Source organism: Hydra vulgaris, chromosome 13 (genome assembly GCF_038396675.1).
Source record: "Hydra vulgaris chromosome 13, alternate assembly HydraT2T_AEP".
Lineage (NCBI taxonomy): Eukaryota > Metazoa > Cnidaria > Hydrozoa > Anthoathecata > Hydridae > Hydra > Hydra vulgaris.
Genome location: NC_088932.1, coordinates 47,579,317 through 47,603,901, shown reverse-complemented (window position 1 = coordinate 47,603,901; position 24,585 = coordinate 47,579,317). Strand labels below are relative to the sequence as shown.

General features: G+C 26.2%; 2 protein-coding genes across 2 annotated transcripts in view; both read right to left on the bottom strand.

The window, feature by feature from the left end:
* The window catches only part of LOC105847479 (tRNA-uridine aminocarboxypropyltransferase 2), a 33,007-nt gene extending 17,295 nt beyond the window's left edge, over positions 1 to 15,712 (bottom strand). The window contains 3 exon segments of the mRNA XM_065816048.1: positions 8,986 to 9,148; positions 15,412 to 15,502; positions 15,572 to 15,712. Of these exon segments, the coding sequence (XP_065672120.1) occupies positions 8,986 to 9,148; positions 15,412 to 15,502; positions 15,572 to 15,660 (343 nt within the window). The 5' untranslated portion in view covers positions 15,661 to 15,712.
* Positions 15,713 to 22,091: 6,379 nt separating this feature from the next.
* LOC124815876 (uncharacterized) lies at positions 22,092 to 24,345 on the bottom strand. Its single transcript, XM_065816401.1, has one exon. The coding sequence runs from the start codon at positions 24,236 to 24,238 to the stop codon at positions 22,526 to 22,528; it is 1,713 nt and encodes a 570-aa protein (XP_065672473.1). The 5' UTR covers positions 24,239 to 24,345; the 3' UTR covers positions 22,092 to 22,525.
* Positions 24,346 to 24,585: the final 240 nt, after the last annotated feature.

The window sequence follows — 24,585 nt, the reverse complement described above, 5'->3', positions numbered from 1 at the left end:
ATATATATATATATATATGTATATGTATATATATACAGGGCCTTCGAGAGGGAGGGGAAAAAGGGACAAATTGACCAGGCGCTAAGCTTTAAGGGGTGCCGAACAACCTTTTTGTTTTTGTTTTTTGTTTTTGTTTTTGTTTTTTGTTTTTGTTTACAATTTAAAAAAAATTTAATGACTGACGATGTGAAATCTGCTGAGTTTTTGTATTTGAGGTTAAAACTTTAGTATTTGGACTAAAAAAACACATTAAAAAAAATTAAATTTAAATTCTATTATTATTAATAATTACAGGGCTTAATAATAACTGTTCATGGGCTTACCGAATACCAGGGGTATTCCATAAGCCCATGAACAGTTATGCTTGATTGCATGAAAGAGGATGCGCTTTGGCAATTATAATGGAAGCTGATGAAGTATTGCTTTAAAGTAGTGGAAACGAATAGCACTAAAATTTTGTTAGGTAGTTCATTTCATGGGTGAGCAACGTGGTTGTTATAAAAGGTGAAGCAAACAAGACATTTGTTGAAAATATCACACTTTTTTAAGTAGTATTTGACTGTTAAAGCAAAAGAGAGAATCATAGCGCTGCATTTTTTAGGCAAATAAGCCGCCTTGCCTTTACCAGGATCTGGTCAGTTATCAAGTAATTGAGTTTTTGCATCAGGTATAAAGTACTTTAAAACCAATAGGGAAAAAAACTTGCACCAGTGCACAGTGGGACAGAGTGTGTCAAAATACCAAAAATTTGTCATAATGGTAAAGACATGCTCATTAGAGAAAATATCTAGTTGAAAAAACATTAAACATTAATTTAAGCGTAATTTTATGTGGTTATTTACACATTAATTTGACATGTGTTCCAAAACGCTATTTTGCATTTTTTATTTATCAACTTTCTTACGCTACTATTGTTTCAAATTAACTTAATTGACTTTCATTTTAAAATATAATATTTTCATTAACAATGTTGTTTTTGCTCAGACTTTTAAAAACAATTTAACGTAAGTGTAATCATTAGTTTTTATGCATTGAAAACAGACAGTTTTCGATATATTTTTTGCTACTAACCTTTAGTATTAGGTATCAGATAAACTATCCTCCAATATCCTCTAAACATTTGACTATGTAAATCTCATGCTAAATGTATGCAAACAGCCATGCATCATTATTATTTTGCTATATTTTGCAATAAAAAATATTATAACAAAAGATTAGTCTTCGGTTAATGGTCAGTTGATGAGAAATACTGAGCATATAAAATACAAACATTTTAGGTGTTTCTAAAACATGGGTCAAAAGAAATCTTCCGATGCTCAAAATGGTGCTAAAACTACTAAAAAAGCAGCAAAAGTAGCAACAAATAGACAGACTTTAAAGGATATGGGATATAGAACCATAACACAAACCAAAGAAAATGTCTCTCCACCGAACGCTTAATTAAGCCCTCCAGTAAGTTAACTATTTTTTGTATCATTTTTTTTTTTCGAGTGATAACCTCTGGTATTATAACCTTTGTTGTTGTTACTAACTTTCTGGTTTTATCTGGTCAAAAGTTAGAAAAAAAATTGGAAGTGAAAAGACTAAAAAGCTTTTTCAAATATATAGACAGTATCAAAAATAGATAATTGGTTTTGTAAAAAGTATATCAAAAATATAAATAGTCTTGTCAAAGTGTATTTATTCAAAAAAATCTTATTAAACAAATGAAGAATATAAATTAAACTTATTTTCTTTTAAAGTAACCTTTCGTATAAAATGTTTATTAGCAATACATAGAAACCCCATTAAAAGGATTAATTAATAGATTAAGAGAGATGTCATATATATATATATATATATATATATATATATATATATATATATATATATATATATATATATATATATATATCAACTACCTTATAGCCAGAGGCAGCAATCTTTTGTTTAATTATTCTTCGCTTTTTAAAAATAAGTAAAACTATTGAGCAAGAGCAGATACATTAACTATATATATATATATATATATATATATATATATATATATATATATATATATATATATATATATATATATATATATATATATATATATATATATATATATATATTTATATTTATATTATATATATATATATATATATATATATATATATATATACATATATGTATATATATATACATATATATATACATATATATATATATATGTATATATATATATATATATATGTATATATATATATATATATATATATATATATATATATATATATATATATATATATATATATATATATATATGTATATATATATACATATATATATATATATATATATTTATATTTATATATATATATATACAAATATATATATACATATATGTATATATATATACATATATATATACATATATATATATGTATATATATATATATATATATATATATATATATATATATGTATATATATATATATATACATATAAATATATATGTATATATATATACATATATATATACATATATATATATACATATATATGTATATATATATATATATATATATATATATGTATATATATATATACATACATATATATACTCTTGCATGGTCGTCTTTAAGTTTTTACCATAAAATGTCAGTTTTAGGCTTTTTTTTAATTTTAAAGACTGAAAAACAAAAAAAAAAATTTTTGATAAATTAAAAAAAATTTAATTTGATCTGCCCAAACCAAACCCTCAATCGATGAAGCAGCACTCCATTGCGAGTCAGGGGATTTGTCAGTCGATGTAGCAGCACTCTGTTCAGAGTGAGACACTTCTTACATTTATGCGTATTTCCTTATTTACATTAGGTTGAATTTTTAAAATGCTGCAAAGTATTTACATTTAAATCTTTTAAACTTTTTTGACATAAAAACTGCTATCACCGCTTAAGAGGGAGAGGGGGTTCAGGTATATGTGATTGTTTGTGACAGGAGGGAAGGGGTTAAGAATTGACAAATATAAGGTGACGTGCTTTATGGATGATCCCCCTTAATTGCATTTACAAACAATTTGTTTTACGAAAAACTGATTTTTTTTATATTAGAAGAATAGCAAAGATTTTTTTTGTTTTTTTTTTTTGATTTCTCAATAAAAATATTTATACAATTCTTATTTTTATTAATTTATGTATATTCATACGTCAACCAAAATAAAACTACATAAACAAATAAAGAACTTTAGTAAACGCATGTAGTTTTAACTTACGTTAAACAAATTTTAAAAAAAAATGCGCTTTAACTAAGCACTGTTATTCAAAACTTTACTCTTTTGCATATATTATTAAAAAACTTAAGTTTTTTACCTATATTTTAGAAAAAACAAAACTTTGTCATGTTTTTGTTAACTTACATTACATGATTGCAAAAATTGCAAAAGTTCTTTTGTTATTTTCTTGAAATATATATTTTATAAAGTATAAAATCTGACCAACAACAATTTGAACATGTTAACTCCATTTTCAGGCTATATTAATTCCAATTTAAAAACATTTTTCAATGATGCTTTTTTATCATGCAACAATAAGAAAAACTGTAACTTTTTAGTAATAAAGGTATCTTTTAAATAAACTTTAATGTGTCTACATCAATATTCATTATCTAAAAGTTGACAAATTAATATAATAATTAAGTTTTACTACTTCTTCATTTTCCGCCATGGAATTGCCCATATATATATATATATATATATATATATATATATATATATATATATATATATATATATATATATATATATATATATATATATATATCTATATATATATCTATATATATATATATATATATATATATATATATATATATATATATATATATATATATATATATATATATATATATATATATATATATATATATATATATATATATATATATATATATATATATATATAATCTTCTTATAAGAATATGAGGATTATATATTTATATATATAATCCTCATAATCTTTTTTTGCTATTTCCCAAATTTCCATAAATTCTCTATCGAATTTAAATCCAGGGATTGAGCGGGCCACTTTATTAATTCAATTTTATTATCTTCCGTCCATTTTGTCATGAATGCTGATGTATGCTTAGGATCCTGGTCATATTGAAATCTCCAACAAATGGGCATTTCCTCCTCAGCATATGGTAACATTTTTGTTTCTAAAATTTCTTTATATTGGAAACGATCCATTTTATTATTTACATCCCCACGCCATCACAGACCCACCTCCATGTTTTACTGTTAAGTTGCAGTATTTAGGCAATAATCTTGTCCCACTTGGTCATCTAACATGTGTCATACCATCAGATTGAATTAAATTAAATTTGGATTCGTCGGAAAAAAGTACAGTTTTCTATTGTTGCAGAGTCCATTTCCCATAAGTTTTAGCAAAATAAAGACATGACTGGCTTACAAGCTGGCTGCCGAATTGGTAATTCAGCCTCAAGAGCTCTATTTCTGATGGTTCTTTCTGTCTATATTTAACTCTTAGTTCCTTAAAACTTTAGTGGATAAAATTGCAGGATATTTTTTTATTTGTTTAATAATTAATTTATCTTCACGGATTGTTGTTTTTTGTGGATGGCCTTCCTTATGATTTACTTCTACATTACCAGTTGTAATAAATTTTTTCATTAATCTTGATACTACAGATTTACTAATATTATATTTTTCACTTAATTCTTTTTGAGTTAATCCTTTATTATAATCACTAAATATGCAATTTTTTGTAAAAATATGGTATTTATTTCTCGCCATTTTACCTTTTTTATAACTTCAATTGGCTAAAGTACACAACTATCTTCACAGATTGCAAAATTGACTGCGAATTATTTTTCTAAAAATATTTTGTTTTAACCATATCATAAGAAACTTATTTAAACTTGTTTGTTATTGTAATGTTTATTTTTAGGTAATAAATCAAAAAAATATTAAAACTTAACTCATTTTGTCATTTTGTAGTTGCTTTAGTTTCAATCATTTTGTAGTTGCTTTAGTTTCAATTTAGTTTCATTTTAGTTTCATTTTAGTTTCATTTTAGTTTCATTTAGTTTCATTTTAGTTTCAATCATTTTGTAGTTGCTTTAGTTTCATTTAGTTTCATTTTAGTTTCAATCATTTTGTAGTTGCTTTAGTTTCATTTAGTTTCATTTAGTTTCAATCATTTTGTAGTTGCTTTAGTTTTTCCACAGGAAACATTGCTATTTTTGCTTCATATTACTTTTTTAATTAGGAAATTTTGAAAAAATTTACTAATTAAAAAAGTAATATTTTTAATAGTTTTAATATATGAACATCAATGAATACAAGTTCTCTGAATACTATTTTTTTTAGAAATTTTGGCTAGATTTTTGAGACTCGCATCTTGAGCTTTAATTTCAAATTCTTAATTATATTTAATTAATTTATTATTGAATTAATAATCTAATTTATTTTCGGAAACTAAACTAAAAAATCCTCATCCCTTATAACAAAATGTAGCAATTCTCCATTTCCTAGACAACTCGGAAATAAAAAATTTTTCAAAAAAAAATAATTTTAATTTTATTTATTACTAAAACTGCATGACTAAAAGCAAGTAGCCTATTTAGCCTATAACTAAGTAGCCTATACTCAGTAAAACTTATGGAAAAGACATTTTATGAGACTATAGGTTTTATTATAGGTTTTCTGTTCATTTGCATCAAAACAAACTTTAAAATGCTGACTTTTGCTAGAAGCAATTAGTAAACTTGAAAAATTGTTGATTTAAAACTTTGACTTTAATGTTACTAGAACTTTCAAAGGTATATGTAATTGTAAACTTTTTCCTTTCATTGTTTGTATTTCATACTACAACTGTCAAAATTGCAACCAGAGGTAGTTGCTGTGACTATCTAAATTGTCAATTTATACATCTAAGGTGGATTGAAACTCTTGCTGAACCAAAAACCAGGCATCTTTTTAAGGATGTCCTTATTATTACATTAAAGGATCTTGCCCTAGTTCAAGAAAATATTGGTTTATATAACAATAGAATAAAAAAGCAGACAACTACAATAAATCATACAACATAAAGTAGAATTTTTGAGCCAAAATTCATTTGGGTGTCTGATTTGATATAGTCAGAGGATGTCTTTGACTAAAACAAATCAACATGAATCTGAATGATGTCATTGAAGAAATCCTATTGACACAAAAAGTGTTTTCAAAGCATCTAAATAACTTGGAATTGATGGTGGACGTGGCTTTTAAAATTAGGTAAAAATTTTAGGTAAAAATACTTAAAAGTTTGCTTGGGAATTCCTTGTCTTGAAACAAAGGTGGTAAAAAGTTCCAGCAAGCTCCTCCAAATTCCCAATTTTCCAAGGATAAAAGGTATGAAAAGACAACTAATTGTGACAGTTAATGAATGAATTCACTAAAAAATAATTCACTGAAAAACTACAATAAGGTAAATCTAATGATGTCTATTCTTGAGATAAGTAGTCTTTTAACATGAAGTTAGCCAATATCATTTGTCGACTGCAGGCACATTCTTTTTCTCATCCTTCCATATGGTGCACTGCAAAGAGTTCAATCCTTTCTGAATGTGGCAGGACATTTGGATCCTTGATGCAGTTATTTAAGGGATTTAGTGCAGCAGGCTCCAACATCAAGGAACTAATATTAGCACTTAAGGATGCAAAGCTAATTTTGGATCTAATATAACTAGTGAACGGAAACTTTCGGCTTCGGCCGAAATTTCGGCCAAAGTTTCGGCCGAAACCGAAATTTCGGTTCAAACCGCAACCGAAATGATCCGAAACTTTTAAAAGATTTTTTTTAAGTTTTAATATAGAGTGGGATCATGACGATTTCCTAATTGTAATCGTTTGTTAGTAAATCAAGTTTTAATTATAACAATTGTAAAAATTTTAATTGAAATCACGTTACATAATAGTTTTAAGTTACTATTCTCAAATCATTCTTAAAATAAATTAACATTTAAGTAAAGCAACCCAAACCAATAGTTTCATCAAAAGTTTCTCAGTGCTAAATTTTACAATGGAAAATAATCGATAAAAAACTGGTTTATGGAATCATTTTACCGTGACAGTAAGTGATTTCAAATACGGAACTTGCAATTTGAAAATATCTCGTGGATCGCACAATCCAAAACTTCAATCACTTAGCGGACTTTCATCACATTTAAGAAGTGGTTTACTCTGAAAAATCTCTTAACTGAAAAAGCAATACAACTACCGGCAGTCCTATAAATCTCAAAAATTGATTCAAACTTTAAAGAAGGTCTGAAGTTTCTTGTGCGACCGTGGCGCAGTGGTTAGAGTGCTTGCCTTTTAAGCAGGAGATCCAGGCTCAAAACGAGCTTCGGATATATTTTTGCGTCACGGTAATGAAGGAGGCGTGAACTTCCTGGTTAAATGCACTTCCGCGGTGCTCTGTGACAAGACCTATAGGTCTTCTTGGGGCACCTAAATAACAAAAAAAAAAAAATTTTATAGATTTATATTAGAAAACAACATTAAAAGCAAAGCTTGGTTTGGCAAAAGTAGCAAAGAGATTCTTTAAACCTCCACCAACATCTGCCGAAGTTACAAGGTTGTTTTTAACTGCTGGAGAAATTCTTTCAAATGAAAGAAACAGACTTTTGCCAGAAAACATGAAAAAATATGTATTTCGCAGAGAAAATACTTTAATTATTACCTTTAATTATTGAAATGTCTTGACATATTAAAGTTTTTATCAAACTATGTTACATGGTGATTGGCTAGATATATGTAAAATAGTTTTTTTTTGCTTTAATTTGGTGATCATAAAAGGTTCAGGGATTTTAAACATTCATTTTCAAATTTCGGCCGAAATTTCGGTATCGGTTTCGGCTGAAATTTTGGTTTCGGCTACGGCTTCACTGAACCGAAATTTCGGTACTTTCGGTTTCGGCTCAAATTTTGGTTTCGGTCGATCACTAAATATAACTAATAAAGCTTTATTCACCCACGGAGCTACATTTTAAAAATCTTAACAACACTTAGGTTAAGTTAGGTGATTGGTTTTCAACCATTGACCTGACTAACCGAGGTTTGTCAATCATCAAAACATTTTGAAATTTGATACAGTAGTCTTTTCTTGTTGTGGCAACAAAATTGGATTTATGATTTTAACAAAAAATTTATTAATTTGGTTATTACTTATTAATAGTGTCATGAAGTTGTGTCACCAAAAGTACATGCAGTATTTTTCCACAATAGAGATTTTGTATCATGAGCTAAATCAACGCTTGGTACTTAAAGTGAGCACATAACAAAAGCAATGCACCATTATTTTTATATCCTTTGGCAAAGATACAAAGGGCCCATCAGTCATCCAGAATATTGTTGTCATAAGTCTCATCTGGGGCCATCAGGCCCCATCAGGGTCATCAGTCATCCAGAATAAGGTTGGAGATATGCATTGTTGACCTCAATAGCAAGAATATTTAAACTTTCAATAAAGGAAAATCAAAAATTTATGTCCAATTCAAGAAATAAAAAATTTCCACATTTTGTTATTAAGGATCAGTATTTTTAAAACTGTTTCCAAAAATAAATTAGATTATTTATTTCTTTTATATGTTATATAAATAGTGTAAAGTGTTTACTGTGTTTATTTGAAGATAAATTTTTTTTATCCATATTTTACGGAATATAGTTGTAATACTTAGACTGAGTTTCGTGGATGTTTCAGGAAAATAATTTTACTCCCTTTTTGAAATTTATAAAATAGCAATTTAAAAAATTTCAAGAAGTTAAGGGTCAAATAATTAGGGCCTAGATAAAAAAAATTAAACTTAAAATTAAAATCATACAAAAAAAATTATTAAATAATATTTAAAAAAATGTAAAGTATAAAAACTCAAATATTACATAAAAATATTAAATAATATATTAAAAACCAATTATCGAATAATATATGAATCAAGCTGAAGTGTAAAAAAAAAGTACAGTACCATCTTTAGAAGGAAATAATAGAATTGTGTTAGGTCTGTCAAGAACATCATGAACCTCAGGAAATTTTTGTGCAGGAAATCGCTTTCCTCTGTAGACTTTGCATTTATCTTTCGGAATACATTCTTGAAGTAATGGAACTGTAGTCAGTTGACGAAAATCTTGCTACAATAAAAAGTTCATTTATGGTCATATATACATAAATACATACATACCTTCACAGGAGATGCGACTGTGGTTATATGTTTTGTTTGACCATAAAGAAGTTTTTTATTTAGACAACTTGGTCACAGCTGTTTGCAAGTTTCATACATTAGGTGTTTTAATAATTTGCAGAAAAAACTAAGTTTCAAAAACAAAGAAAGCAAAACTAACAAAATAAAAAATTAAAATAAATTTAAGACTACCCTAACACTTATATATGGCGGATGGGAGTCTTCAATATTTTTTTAAAGAGAAAAATTTCTCTTTCCTCTTTAAAAAAAACAAATAAAATATAGGAAAATCAGACTTTTTAATGTCGATATAAAACTGTTCTTTTTTTAATAATATATATTTTAACAATATATATTTGTTACATTAAAATTATACAAATATATTTTACAAACAGATAGTATCTGTTTTTCAAATATATTTGTATAATTGTTAATGTAACAAATATATATGTCTCTGTAATGTATGCGTATATGTTAATATGAAGTCATATGTTGGTTTGTTTATTTATGCATATATACATATCTACTAGGGGTGTTCAAAAAAATATAATCCTTAAAATGCGAATACAAAAGAAGCCAAATTTGAAGTAAATATAAAAAAATATGATTACAAAAAAAAAATTTCAAAAATATTGACATTTACCTTGTGCTCAAGCAGTAAAATGCCTTGAAAAATACCCCAAATTGTTCCTAAATTATTTTATAGTTTAGGAACAAACTATTGGCTTTGAGCGCAAGGTAAATCTCAAAAATTTGTAAGATTTTTTTTTTTCTAATGTTTGATGACATATTACACACACGATATATTACACAAAACAATTGGATAAAAATTAAATTCTCAAAAAATGCATACGATTTTTTAAAAGTAAACTAAAAATATTTTATAAGTTAAAGTATATTTTTCAAATTTAAAAATCATATTTTAAAGAGTGCCCTTGTGCCTCATATTGCACATCTATTATTTAACAGTACTGGGCAAAGAAATAGATTCAGCACAGTCATCCAGAGACGTACTGTGATGTACTGAGATGTAGTGTGCAATGTAATGAGATGTAGGGTGTGATGTACTAAGATGCAGGGATGCAGAGTCCCAAAAGGACTCCGGCTTTATATCTCTGCTTTTTCCAAGTCTGTAGTGTCCAGAAGCTCTAAACATGTTTGTTGACTTATGATCTGCTATAAGAAAAAAATTTAAGAGATTTAATGACTTGAAACTTATTGTTTTTAAGCCCGGAGTCCTGGAATCTTAAAGTACTTGCCGCCATTATACTTAAGGACTCCGGGTTCAAAAAATGATTGTTCCTCTAACCTAAAAGTCTTAACTTTTTTCCTATTAGTAGTCCATAAACTTATTTATATTTTTAGAGCTCCTGGATACCAAAAACTAGGATAAAGTAATCTTTTTGTGACTTTCAAATCCGGAGTCCTTTTTGGGACTCCGCATCCCTGCTGAGATGTAGAGTTTTTTTGGATTTCGAACCTCTTAATTATGAGCTGAGTGTTTTATCGCTAGTCTATTTTTATAGAATATATAGATATATACATATATCAAGCCTTCCCGAGAAGCGCATGCAGTCGCACATCTCGTTTGTTCAAGCTTAAAGTAATTTTTTAGACAACTTGACCATATTTTTATATAGAAAGCGTTTTAAGAATTTGTGACAAAACAAAGCTATAAGAAACTAGAGTGAATAAAACAGCAATACTCTAAGAAAGGAAATAGAAATAGACTATATGAAATAGAAAATCTAAATAAAATAAGCTATAAAGATTTAAATATTAAAAAAAAAAAAATGTTGTCACAAAAATAATATACCTAAATATGTAACTGCTTTTGTTTTTTTATTTTTAGGGTGTTCATTATTTTCCAAAATTTATACAAGTCGAGGAAAAAAGAAGGTAAGAATTTAACAAAAATAAAAACATTTTTGATATACAGTTTTCTCGCAACTTTTTTCATTCAGTATATTAAGGAAATACTTTATAATTTGCACTAGAAACATTGACAACTTTTAAAATTGTTTTTTAAATGTTTTAGCTAAACTTTACTGTTTTTATCAATGCACAGGAAGCAAGCAAACTAATTGTTATTTATTTGTAAAAAAAAAAATTTTAACAAGTTTTTCATGTTAAAAAATAAAAAGTCATTAAACTTATATTTAAATATAAAGTATTTGGTTGTTTTCACTACCCCCTATTAAAATAGTCTGCACTTTTGTTGGATTATCCAAGTTGTGCATTTAAACCCTATTGTGTTCTAAAAATAAAACTACTTAATGTAGCGCAAGTTAAAAATTAAAAACATGGCTTCATAAGTTTGTAAGAAAAGATTTTACCAACATTAATTATTAAAAATAAAAAAGTAGTATATTGGAATTATTTGATTTTGTTGGTCCAGCAAAACATGATTTAAGTTTCTAGAATTCCACAACCAAAGATATTACACAAAAGAAACCAAACTAATTATAGACCTGTTTTATCATTAAAAGTTGTTAAGTTATAAGAAACATCTTCGTTAGAACCATGATGCTGAAATATGGCAAAAATTAAGAACACTATCTGTTTTTTTTAGCAAATACAAACTCCAACTGTGCATAGTTATATTTTAAACACAGCAAAAACTATAAAACTAGATTTTTAAGGATCTTTTTAAAATATCTAGTAAAACTATAAGCTGCGAATAATAAACTTTAGGCTCAATTGGCCTTGAATCTTCAGGCTGTTTTTAAATTTTTATATAAAAGTGTGTATAATAGATCTTAAATAAAAAAGTTTTTGCTATAAGAGCCCTAAATTTAAAGAAATATTTAAATTATACTCCATCAAGTATTGAATATCTGTACTAATCTATATTTATTTTTATTCCTTTCATATTGGTGAAAAAAGGCTGACATTTTTTAAATTTAAACAAATAAAAATATTTGAGTACATTATTACAAAATTGAGATTTCCTGTAAAACATAACGTTAAGAACAAAATAAATAAAAAACTATATATATATATATATATAAATATATATATAAAATAATATATAAAATGAAACTATATATATATAATAATATGTAGAATGAAAAAAAAATTAATAAGCGAATTTTGACTATTATTGCTCTAACATTGCTCAACATTTTAAGAACATTGAGCTCTCTACTTTGTAGAATGCATTTTAAATTATTTGTATATATAGGTATATCAAAGTTTTGTCATTTTACACTCTTCCATCTATAAAGATTTTTCTGATAAATTTTTATAGGTAAAATACAGTGTAAAGTAAAAAAACTTGATAAGTGATTTTTTACTTATTTATATATATATATATATACTTTTTTTTTTTTGTAATTCACCTTCCCAAGGCCGAGAAGACCTTGAGGAAGATGAGGAGGTTACTTGAGGTTACTTGTGGTTATAACCCCTCTCCACTCTAATCTCCGAAATACGAACCTTGACAAACAAGGCCGCTGCACGGAGAAACAAGTTGAGCGCGGTACTACCATGGACGTGGTGGGAATCACATATAATTATTCAGATACGTAGCTATGAAATTAACTGTTTTAACAATATTAGAGGTCTGTCACACATTGATCAGTCAAAAATCTTTCAGAACAGAAGCAATTATCTTTTCAGAAGTTGATGGCATATTAACTACGCAACCATTTAACAAAATATAAAAAGTAAAAATGTTATGTGTGTACTACCAAGACAATTTGCAATCAAGTTGCATCTTGCTGTTTTAATAGTTCTTTTACTTGCATATAGCTGTTTTGACTACTAATAATGTTTATTGCGCCAGTTATATCCAATAACATATCATTTTTTATTAAATGGTAGACATGTGTACGTAAATAAATAAGTATCCACAGAAGAATCAATTCCATTTATAGTATTCAAAGTTAAAACACTATTGTCTTGACTATTTTTTAATGCAACAGGTATCAAAATTTTCTTTCCTTTCCTAAGAAGGCTTAGTTTTACTAGTTGCAGTAAGTTTTACTTAAATCAACATTTTTTCCCACCTTTTCTGTCTATGACACTCAATACATCATTTTATCTCGTCGACTTTAAATTTAAAAAAAAAATTTTTTAAATGCTTAAGGATCATTTTTTTCCAACAAAAAACATCATTCAAATTTTTTTCCAATGCCAATATAAACTTATATCACAGTCATAAGTTTTATAAGAAATGCATTACACTTCATAGATCAGCTATGCTTACAAAAGTGATTTGTTTGTTCGAATATCAATCCCAGAATTCTAATTAGTAAAATTTTGTGATGTCAACCAAACGATACGCTATTTACTGATTTTATTGATATTTTCAGGAGCTTATTTAAAACTTTTAAGTTTTAAATGTATTTTTTTCAAACAGAGCAATCGTTATGTTCATTATCTTTAGTAATTTGTATTAACGTTGGAAATCGGGCAATATAAAAGTAAAAATTATAGACATTCATTAAATGCAGTAAATACATATACAAAAGAAACCATGTTATTCTTTTATTTGATTTATTCCATCATTATAAAATTTATTATTCAAATAATATATTTTACAAATAAATAGCAATTTATTTTCTTATTTTCCTATTATATAAGTATTAAGAAAAAACATCAAGTATAGCAAAAACATTTTTAAAAGACAACAAAACAAATAAACATAACAAAAAAAATTAACAAAACTTCTCATAATTCTAGCGTACATTGCAAATTAGTTTCTTATTTATAGGGAGTGATAAATATCGTGAATAAATTGCATAAACTTTCAATTGTTGTTAAATTTTTATAAAAGATAATACATTTTTTTTCATCAACATGTATCAAAATCGGCAGCTAAAAAAATAACAATCACATAAAAATATATATATATATATAAGTTGTATTAAAATTATATATACAAAAAAAAATTAATTTTCTTTTTTTATATACTAAACTTTTTAGTTTATTTAATTAAAACTTGATATTTCGTTACAATTTCGTTTCCCTTTTTTTAGTATTATTTATTTTTTTCTCAGTAGATAAGCTTAGCTTTTTGCAGCAAATTATTTAAAAATCAATATTTGAGAGCAGGTATATTGGGATATAATATATATATACATACATACATACATACATACATACATACATACATACATACATACATACATACATACATACATACATACATACATACATACATACATACATACATACATACATACATACATACATACATACATACAAACAGACATACATACATACATACATACATACAAACAGACATACATACATACATACATACATACATACATACATACATACATACATACATACATACATACATACATACATACATACATACATACATACATACATACATACATACATACATACATACATACATACATACAGACATACAGACAGACAGACAGACAGACAGACATAAATACATACATACATACATACATACATACAAACATACATGCATACATACATGCATACAAACATACATATATATACATATATATATATATACATTCATATATATATATATATATATATATATATATATATATATATATATATATATCTATATATATAAATTATATTAGTGTATTCTACAAATAGAGTGTTCCATGTTCTTAAAGAACAGAGCAATAATAAATATTTAAAAACACTATATGTGTGTTTATAGATATATATATATATATATATATATATCTATATATATTATATATATAAATATAGATATATATATATATATATATATATATATATAGAGAGAGAGAGAGAGAGAGAGAGAGATGCACACACAAACATACTCTCTCTCTCTCTATCTCTCTCTCTCTCTCTCTCTCTCTCTCTCTCTCTCTCTCACACACACACACACACACACACACACACACACACACACACACACACACACACACACACACACACACACACACACACAAACACACACACACACACACGCATATGCACATTAAATGTGTTAGTAATTTATTTCAAAAAAGTTTTTTCATTCCCAAATTTTTTTTATTCAATTTCATGCTTTAAAATATACAATTTTTAGCTGCTATTGAAATTAATATTAAAGTTGTAGAGAAAAATATATATTTCAATTATATTTTTACAGAGAATCAATTTACTAAAAAAAAATATATACATAAAGGAAAATCAAATCAAAGGAATTAATTTTGGAAAAAAAAATAAAACAAATTTATAGTGAATTATAAAAACTATTACTTCTCTTGGATGTTGCAGAATAAATACATTAGTAGAAATTGGAAAAGCCTCCTTAGGAAAAGCAGAACAAAGACAAACTCGCAGAGGACGACTAAAGAAATTTATTAATTTAGACTAATATGAGAATATAAATATAGAATAATGTAAAACAAAAACTTACCAACATCTATTACAAAGATTTCTTTTTGAAACAGTTTTTTCAATTTCAATGAAATGAGAAAAAGGAAATTCTGATGCAATATCATTCATTGAAATAATTATTTGACAAGTGACCTAAATAAGAATAAGAACCACTTTATACTTTTAAAACAGTAAAGATATTTGTTTAGTTACCCAGCTAACACAAAACATTTAACAAAAATTCATTCAAATTCAAAATCAAATTCAACATTCAAGAACATTCATAGAATGTGCTTGAACGTTCACAACGTTTGTCAAATGTACTTGAATATTTGGTGTTAGCCGGGTATCAGCAAGTTTGTTTATCAACTATAGTTTTCAGTTTATTTTAATGTTTGATTCAAAAATAAATTCGAAAAATGACTAATTATTGGATTTAAACCCTTATTTTGCCAATTTTTTTTTTAATCTATGCACAAGAAAAAATGAATTAGTTTGAAATTTTAGTATAGAAATTGTATGGTAGTTAGTTTGCAAACTAACTGAAACAATGTTTCAGTATTGTCTAACTTTCAATCTCTTTACAAAATAAAATTTTATCAAATTTTTAAAATACTTGTATGCTTGGGACAAAATAAAATCATTTTAAAGAAGTTTTTATTGGACTCTTTTTTTCAAGATGTTTTTTAGTATTCCAAAAATATAACGACATCTTATACAACTAACGTAATTCTTCCACCTCAAGTTGATGGTGTACAGTGTATTTTAAATAATGATTTATTTAATTTATATCACAGGCTCTCTTGGCTTAAGATGATATTCAAAATACTTTATCATTTCGTTAATAGCTTTCAGTTCTAGCAAAACTGCTGTTGCATAGAAATGAGACAATGTAAACTGTTAAATATATTATGCTGATTAAATTTGCATAAAACAAAAAAATATATATGATGTGTAACTTAGAAAGTATGTAAGTACAAAACTCTAAAATCACAGTTTAATAACAAAATTGGGTTCAAAAATGGTCGAACTTAAATATACACGTGTTCGAATTCTACGAAAATATCATCGCAGTTGGAAGCGTTTTTATATTATTGTCGTTTTTATATTGCGTTTTTATATTATTGAAGTTGAGACTTTTTTCCATTAAGCAAATCCAGCTTTCGAGTTGTTTTAAAATCCTGACCCAAGTATAAAAAATGCTTGAATATCGAATTCATTTTTTATAGTGTATAAGTTATAACAAATTTTGCTATAGGATATTTAAAAAGCGTCACTTAATATAATAAACCTAATCTATTGCATATTATTATTTAAAAAAAGAGTTTAAATGGTTTAAATAAATTTAATTAATTTGAGTCTTGATTTTATAAAAAACGCAAAACCTGGAAAAAAGTATCGACACAATTGGAAGTCTGTTTTTTATTGGCGATTTTCCACCAATTACGACGTTAGTAAGTTTTGCGGAAATTGATGACCCTGACTTGTCAATAAGATCTACATTTGCCGACTGACTTGTCTAAAAGGGTCAAATTTGCCGACTAAATGACAAAAAATTCATTGATGGGGGGGGGGGGGGGAGTCTTGGCCTTAGTCTTGCCTTAAAGCCAAAAATTAAGGACTTGGCCTTGGTCTTGGCCTTGAATGTTTTGGTCTTTGCCTTCTGCCTTTTCTTATCAAATTCAGAACTGTCTTGTCATGTTTGCAATTTTAAAATTTTACTACACTTGATTTAGTTTAAAAAAAGCTTTAGAACTTAGTTTTGTGTTTTATGCCATGGTTTAAATTGCCATTTATGACTAGTCATTTTAGAATATGTATTAAGTCATTTGATTTGTTTTAACGTTTTTATTAGTTAAAAATATTTCAAGTTTAAAAAAGGTTTAAACAGGTGATTTTTTCTTAAAACTAAAAACAGAATTTTAAAGGTTTTTTTAATTAATATAGTTTTTATTATATTTGTATTATAATTTATTATAAAGTATTTTTTTAATTTATTTCCACTGTTTTTATTTAACTTATCCAAATCTGTTCGTAAAAGTTGTTTTTAATGTATTTTTAATTGAGTTTTCTTTTTATAATTTTATTTATTAAATTCAATTTTGAACCAATAACCAATAGTTTAATTATCCTTCTTTAATTATCTTTCTTTTCTTTTCTTCGTTTGGTTACTGAACTATCGAAGATTTGCACAAGAACAACACCAGAAACCACTTTTACATCTACTAAAAATAGTGTTATAACTCAGACTTTAAAGCCCTTTACCAAAAAAAAAGCCTTTTTGCAAATTAAAGAAAAAGTCATGTTTTACAAACAAAATAGGTTTGACAAGCTATTTTGAACGAATAAATCACTAGAATTTAATCAAAAAGAGTTTTCGTTAAAAAAAAAAAAACTGTAGTGAATTAAATAACATTCAAAAATTTGAAATATATATTTGACAAGTATTTCTGTGTCCCTGCGCCAGCTCCTGTCAAGCGTTCTTTTGTCAGAGTGGATTGACAATGTGCCCTCATAGAGCTCGTGCGTCTGATTTGTTGCTTGAAACTTTGATGTTTCGTAAATGCAATAAAGATTTATAGGCTATATCTTTAATCAAAAGATATTAATATTAGTTGTTGGCATTAAGCACAACAATACATTAAAAAAAAGAATTGAAAGTTTTTTATTTTTATTTTTATTTTTGGCTTTCATACTCATTCTATCTCAAAGTAAATTTTCTTGCTGACTTCGTTAAACTCTGCACATAACCTTGGGATAGTTTCACAACATGTGGTTTTATTGCCCCTGCATTTGATACCTGCAGTTTTTTTAGAAATTGGCGTTAACGTAAGGCCAAGTCTTTAGCCTTGAGAACGTGTGCGTAGGCCTTGGCCTTGAAACTCTTGGCCTTGGTCTTGTCCTTGGCCTTAAAACCTTTGGCTTTAGTTTTGTTCTTGGCTTTTGAACATGTGATCTTTGCCTTGGCCTTGCTATTTTTGGCCTTGTTAACAAATCTTTTACTTACTTTATGTTACTGTTCTACTATTAGATCTTTGAAATGTTTGCTAATACGAAATATTTTCAAATATCAGTCGTTTTATATCAGTCGTTTTTAAAGTTACTTTAACAACGACTATCTGATATAAAAATAAAACTTATCTAACTATAACTAATTGTTCATATTTATATTTTATGATTAAGTCAAATTCAAATTCCAATTACACTCTTTTATATTTTTGCTTTTTATTTTTTGATGGGCGATATTGCAAGGTTTAAACCATGTATACTTTCTAAAAGTTTAATATCCAATATTATGAATGGATAACCATTAAATAGAATCTGCTGTTCAATGTTCTGTCCAACTTTTTTTTCTTCAAACAATGTTTTACGTTTTGTCAATTTAAACTCTAAAGTTTTACGAGTAATTTAAAACCCACCACCACCTAAAAACCACCACCACCTAAAAAATATTTGTTTAGCCATTTTAAACCATAATACAAAAAAACATTTTAACAAAACTATATTCGAAGTTAAGTTTTAAAAATGTCACTAGTAAAATATATTATATTTGGGGTAAAATACCTTAACTAATTTCTTTATCGAACATGTAAATTGAATATTTTGAAGATGTTGGTAGTTCAAACATGATAAAATAGGCAGCAGCTTAATCTAAATTGTAATAGATACTATTTTCAACTGAATTAATAAATTTTTATTTTTATTAATTGAAATATAAAATTGACCAACCTGGTCGAACATTTTAAAAAAACCTTTAAAAAATAATTATTCCAGAATGCATTTTCTGACATTCTAAAAGAGCTGGCTGTTGCGTAAATTGCTCTTGCATATTGTATATTTGTTTCATCACACTCTTGTGCTGAAGCTTTATCAAAAAAACACGATATTATTTTTTAATTACTATTAATATTTGAAAAAGAACTGTAGAACAGAATGTAATCCATTATCACCCCACTGATTGTGAAACTTTAGTTGTAAAAGTGTAGTTAGACATAGGATTGTTTTTACCAACTTTAAATTTATCTATATTTATATTATATATATGCATTAGTCATGTATTAGTCCAGTAATATGTCAGTAGCACTGTATGCATTAGTAAATTTATCTATCTATATATATATATATATATATATATATATATATATATATATATATATATATATATATATATATATATATATATATATATATATATATATATATATATATATACATATATGTAATATTAGGTAAATAGTAATATATTCTACTTATTTGAATTTATAAAATCAATACTTTAATCAATTACTAAGTATTCATGTGCACAAAAACTGATAACTTCATACTATAATACTATTCTTCCAACTGCTATACTTGTTTGCTCTTCAGAGTTTTTTTTTAAATTTTTTTTTGATGTTTTTGCATTTTGAATTAAATTTGATTTTGTTAATTGATTTAAATTAATTTAAATTTGCACAAGAAATTGTTATAAGTAAAAAATAGTGAAGAATAAGAAATAATAATGATACAAAAAAATAATTATTAATAGCCACTCCAGTTTTACAAATGCAATCTGAAAGACCACAGCTATTGCATCATCAAACTTTAAATGATAAACCTTATGATGCTATGGAAGTTGAAAGCATCAACCACAATATGTAAATCTTTCTTCTTTGTTATACTTTTTACAAATTTTATATACCAAATTTTGGTATATAAAATTTACTTTTTTTGTTACTTCACCCTTTTTTAAATTTAATCATTTAAAGAGTTAACTCCAAAGTGTTATGGAGTAATTACGTAATTAAATGTTTTACATTTTCTTAAAAGATGTTTTATATTTTCTTAAAAAATGTTTTATATTTTCTTAAAAAATGTTTTATATTTTCTTAAAAAATGTTTTATATTTTCTTAAAAAATGTTTTATATTTTCTTAAAAAATGTTTTATATTTTCTTAAAAAATGTTTTATATTTTCTTAAAAAATGTTTTATATTTTCTTAAAAAATGTTTTATATTTTCTTAAAAAATGTTTTATATTTTCTTAAAAAATGTTTTATATTTTCTTAAAAAATGTTTTATATTTTCTTAAAAAATGTTTTATATTTTCTTAAAAAATGTTTTATATTTTCTTAAAAAATGTTTTATATTTTCTTAAAAAATGTTTTATATTTTCTTAAAAAATGTTTTATATTTTCTTAAAAAATGTTTTATATTTTCTTAAAAAATGTTTTATATTTTCTTAAAAAATGTTTTATATTTTCTTAAAAAATGTTTTATATTTTCTTAAAAAATGTTTTATATTTTCTTAAAAAATGTTTTATATTTTCTTAAAAAATGTTTTATATTTTCTTAAAAAATGTTTTATATTTTCTTAAAAAATGTTTTATATTTTCTTAAAAAATGTTTTATATTTTCTTAAAAAATGTTTTATATTTTCTTAAAAAATGTTTTATATTTTCTTAAAAAATGTTTTATATTTTCTTAAAAAATGTTTTATATTTCGCATAAACTGTAAGATTTAATTTGGTAAATGGAGTGTTGTGGATCGCGACTTCCAACTTACTAGGTTGCAATTAATGTTTATTTTAAAATAACTGACTTTTGTTTGCGCTGTAAATTAGGTCTTTCTAGCCAAAACATTTTGTAGTAGATGATTTTAAGACGCGGTTATTTAATTGAAAATTGAATTGAAAAAAACAAAAAAAATGATATTTTATCATAACGTTTGGAAAAAATGATATATGGAAGTCGATGGTTGAATAAAAAAAACACTTCAGAAGGTAGTGGCTGAGATGGTAGTTATTGGCGTGGTGGTATTAGTATAGGTTCTTTTGCTTGAGGTGACAAAGACTCATGTTGAGATAGTGGTGTTGTAAACGTGATAGAAGTTTGTAATTTTGACTTATCTAGTTGAATTGATTCAAGTGGTTGCGGCAATCTCTTGTTTAAATCATTGCCCATTGTTTCACCAATACCACGAACACGCATATAAGGAACTGTTATCGGTAAATTGAATAATTGAGCAGATTTGATTAGTCAAAGTTTCTTGTTTTAAAATAGGATCACTCCAGCCGCAACTTGCTCTTTGGCGTATGGTTTTACTTTTTTCCTTTGTGTGCAAGTTTTTTTAAGGCATATATTATATAAGAATAGATTTGATAATAACTAATTTGTAATTTATTCGAAGAGTTAGTTTATTTACCAAGTTTGTATAATTCATTCAACCCTTTTGCTCACTGTTAACTAGTAAAATTAGTAAATTTTACTAGTTAACAGTGTAAATAAAGTTTTACTTCCGAAAGTTTTAAACCTGTTAAAAAAAAATTATTTTTTATTATGCTTTATATCTTCATGTTTAGAAAAAGATTCTCTACAAAATGATCAAAAAGTTTTACAAAAATTTGATCGTTAGTTATGACCAAAAAAAAAGTTGTTGACATAACCATTTCATTGCTTTCTCTATATCATTCTACCCCCTATACATTCTATACCCCCTTTTTGTTTTACTCGTATCATTCTATCTCCTCTAAAAAGTAAATGAGGCAAGGAGAAACTCCGTAGGGCGAGAAAACTCCATCGTTCTAAATTCTTTTTATTTATTAAGGTACTCCAAGAAGACTAATCGTTCTAGTAGCGGAAGACTCGGGTAGAGCTTTTAATCGAAAAATTCACGTCTCCTTCCTTACCAATGTCGCTTATGTGGCCAAAGCCGGCATCAGCTCTTGAACTTCTTGGTTCTTAGCCAGCACTTTAACCACTGCGCAACAGTTGCTGTGAAATCTAATTTGCAACAATTTGGATTTAACGCAAACACAAACATTGCACAATTTTGATTGGAGTAGTTAATAAATACAAGTTTGTTTTAAATTGCTGTTTTCTTGTGCAAAATATATTACAATCATGCGAAGAGTAATGCAAAACATTCCTTGTATTGCATCATAATACTGGGAGACATATTACATAGATAACAATTCTTCTTAGTATATGCAACTGCTCAAATGATAAATCTCAACTTAACAAGTCTGCTTCATAGCTGGACAACCATGTAGTCCAGTTACATAGCGAACATAGTTACAAAATATGCAAGCCATACTTGTTAACTTATCTCTTTTTTTCAATAGTAGCGAAGACTTTTTCGACATGTTTACCAGTAAAGTTTTATTTTGTTGACTTGAATTGGTTTTTAAGGTATTTACTTCAAATGATTTCAAAGAAGTATTTGTTGAAAGGGTTGTTTGTTGTTGGGTTTTGATTTTCATTAAAACTTTCAAGTCATCGGCTTGGTGCCTGATAGTATGTTTTGCCCAACGTACGCTTATTTTATTTGTAACCAATCCATCTAGCATTGTAGCATCTTGAAGACGAAGATGTTCAACAAAATATAAATCGTGCGTTCCTGGTAGGCTAATAAACTGTTTTGCGTGGGCACACAGCATCAATGAAATAATATGAGCATAATCAGATGAATGTATACCAGTATTATCGTCTAAAAGTCTATTATTAATAAAGTCGTCTGCAAATATTAAAGTAAATCTTTTTTCTTGCAATGGGTTAAAAGCATTTCGAAAACTTGCATTACAAACAATGAAAACGGTGCTAGACACGTTGATTAAGTTAAGTCTATCTGCTTCGTTTGATATATACAACGATAAACCATCTGGTTTTATATCACCTTCAGCAAGTATAGCTGAATACCCTTTTTCTAAGAGATTTACAAACTCCTTGACTTTCTGCGTTAAGGAACGAGAAAATCGAATATAAAAAAGCAAAATTTCTTGAGCTTTTTGTGTGCGTTGTTGGTTAAAAAATCGAATTTGAGTAGTGTCTAGCGTGTCTCCTTGAAAAAAGATAAGATCTTCTTTACGTTTAACAAGTTCTGTTATAATTCCTCGGTACAAAGGTTTTGTTCTCAAAGGTGGACCCCATCGGTTCATATATTCTTTAGTTCCTGGACAAACATATTCTTTATTACCAAAAGTTATTTTTAATTTTAATGGGTAAAAGTACTGTTGCTTTAAAATTCGCCATGTTTGTATATTTTCAACAGACGGAATGTAGTCTACCCAAAATCCAAGATGTGGATCTTGACAAACTTTATATTGGGTCAAAGTAGACATATTTCTTTCTTCGAGCGCTTTTAATTTTATTTGCGTTGACAATAGGTCAAAATCAATAATCTCTGACATTGATATTTCATTTAATAAAGAAATGGAAAGATTGTTTTGAAAATGTGCTTTATGAACAAAGTTTTTGTTGTAATCGTAACTTATTGAACCATGAGGAGAATAGTTAAAGTATGGTCCATTGTTATTAGTACTAAAATTAATTTTTTGGTTAATAATATTTTCAGATTTTCGAAGCTTTAATTTTGGAACAAGCAAAGTTCTCCCTGTAATATAAGCAAAAATAACTGCATTTTCAAATATTGTAATTTGCTTAGTGATAGGACCATTTATCCGCTCATAAGAAATATACTTTTCTTTATCACTTGTGTCAGGAAAAAAAAAACCATCCTCTTCTATTTGAAACCTCCATGGTATGGGAGCTTGCGGTGTTGTTAAAGTTGTGGACACCTTTAGGTTTTGTGATGTAGTTTCAACAACTACAAAACTATTTTTTAAAGCAATATTAATGACACCAACGTTGTATAATTTTAAAGTCAAGAATAGCGTAACCATTAACAGTAATACAATGTTTATAAGTATTGTATTTCTTTTAACATACATCTAACTATAATACATCTATCCAAATTCAATTAATATCAACAAAATAGAGTCAGATTTTATTTATACAAAAAAAAATAGTTGAATTTAAACAAAGTGGGAATTGAAGTATAATACTTTAAAGATGAAAAGATCATTTTATACTGAATTCAGGTTTCCATAGTAACTCGTGTTTTTAACGTCGTCCGTTTATACCGAACTCAGGTTTTAGAAAGTATGCTTGCTTTATGCATTTACATATATATATATATATATATATATATATATATATATATATATATATATATATATATATATATATATATATATATATATATATATATATATATATATATATATATATATATATA

What these genes read in the sequence shown, in the direction of transcription:
- LOC124815876 (XM_065816401.1), bottom strand. Translation starts at nt 24,238, where the DNA reads ATGTATGTTAAAAGAAATACAATACTTATAAACATTGTATTACTGTTA.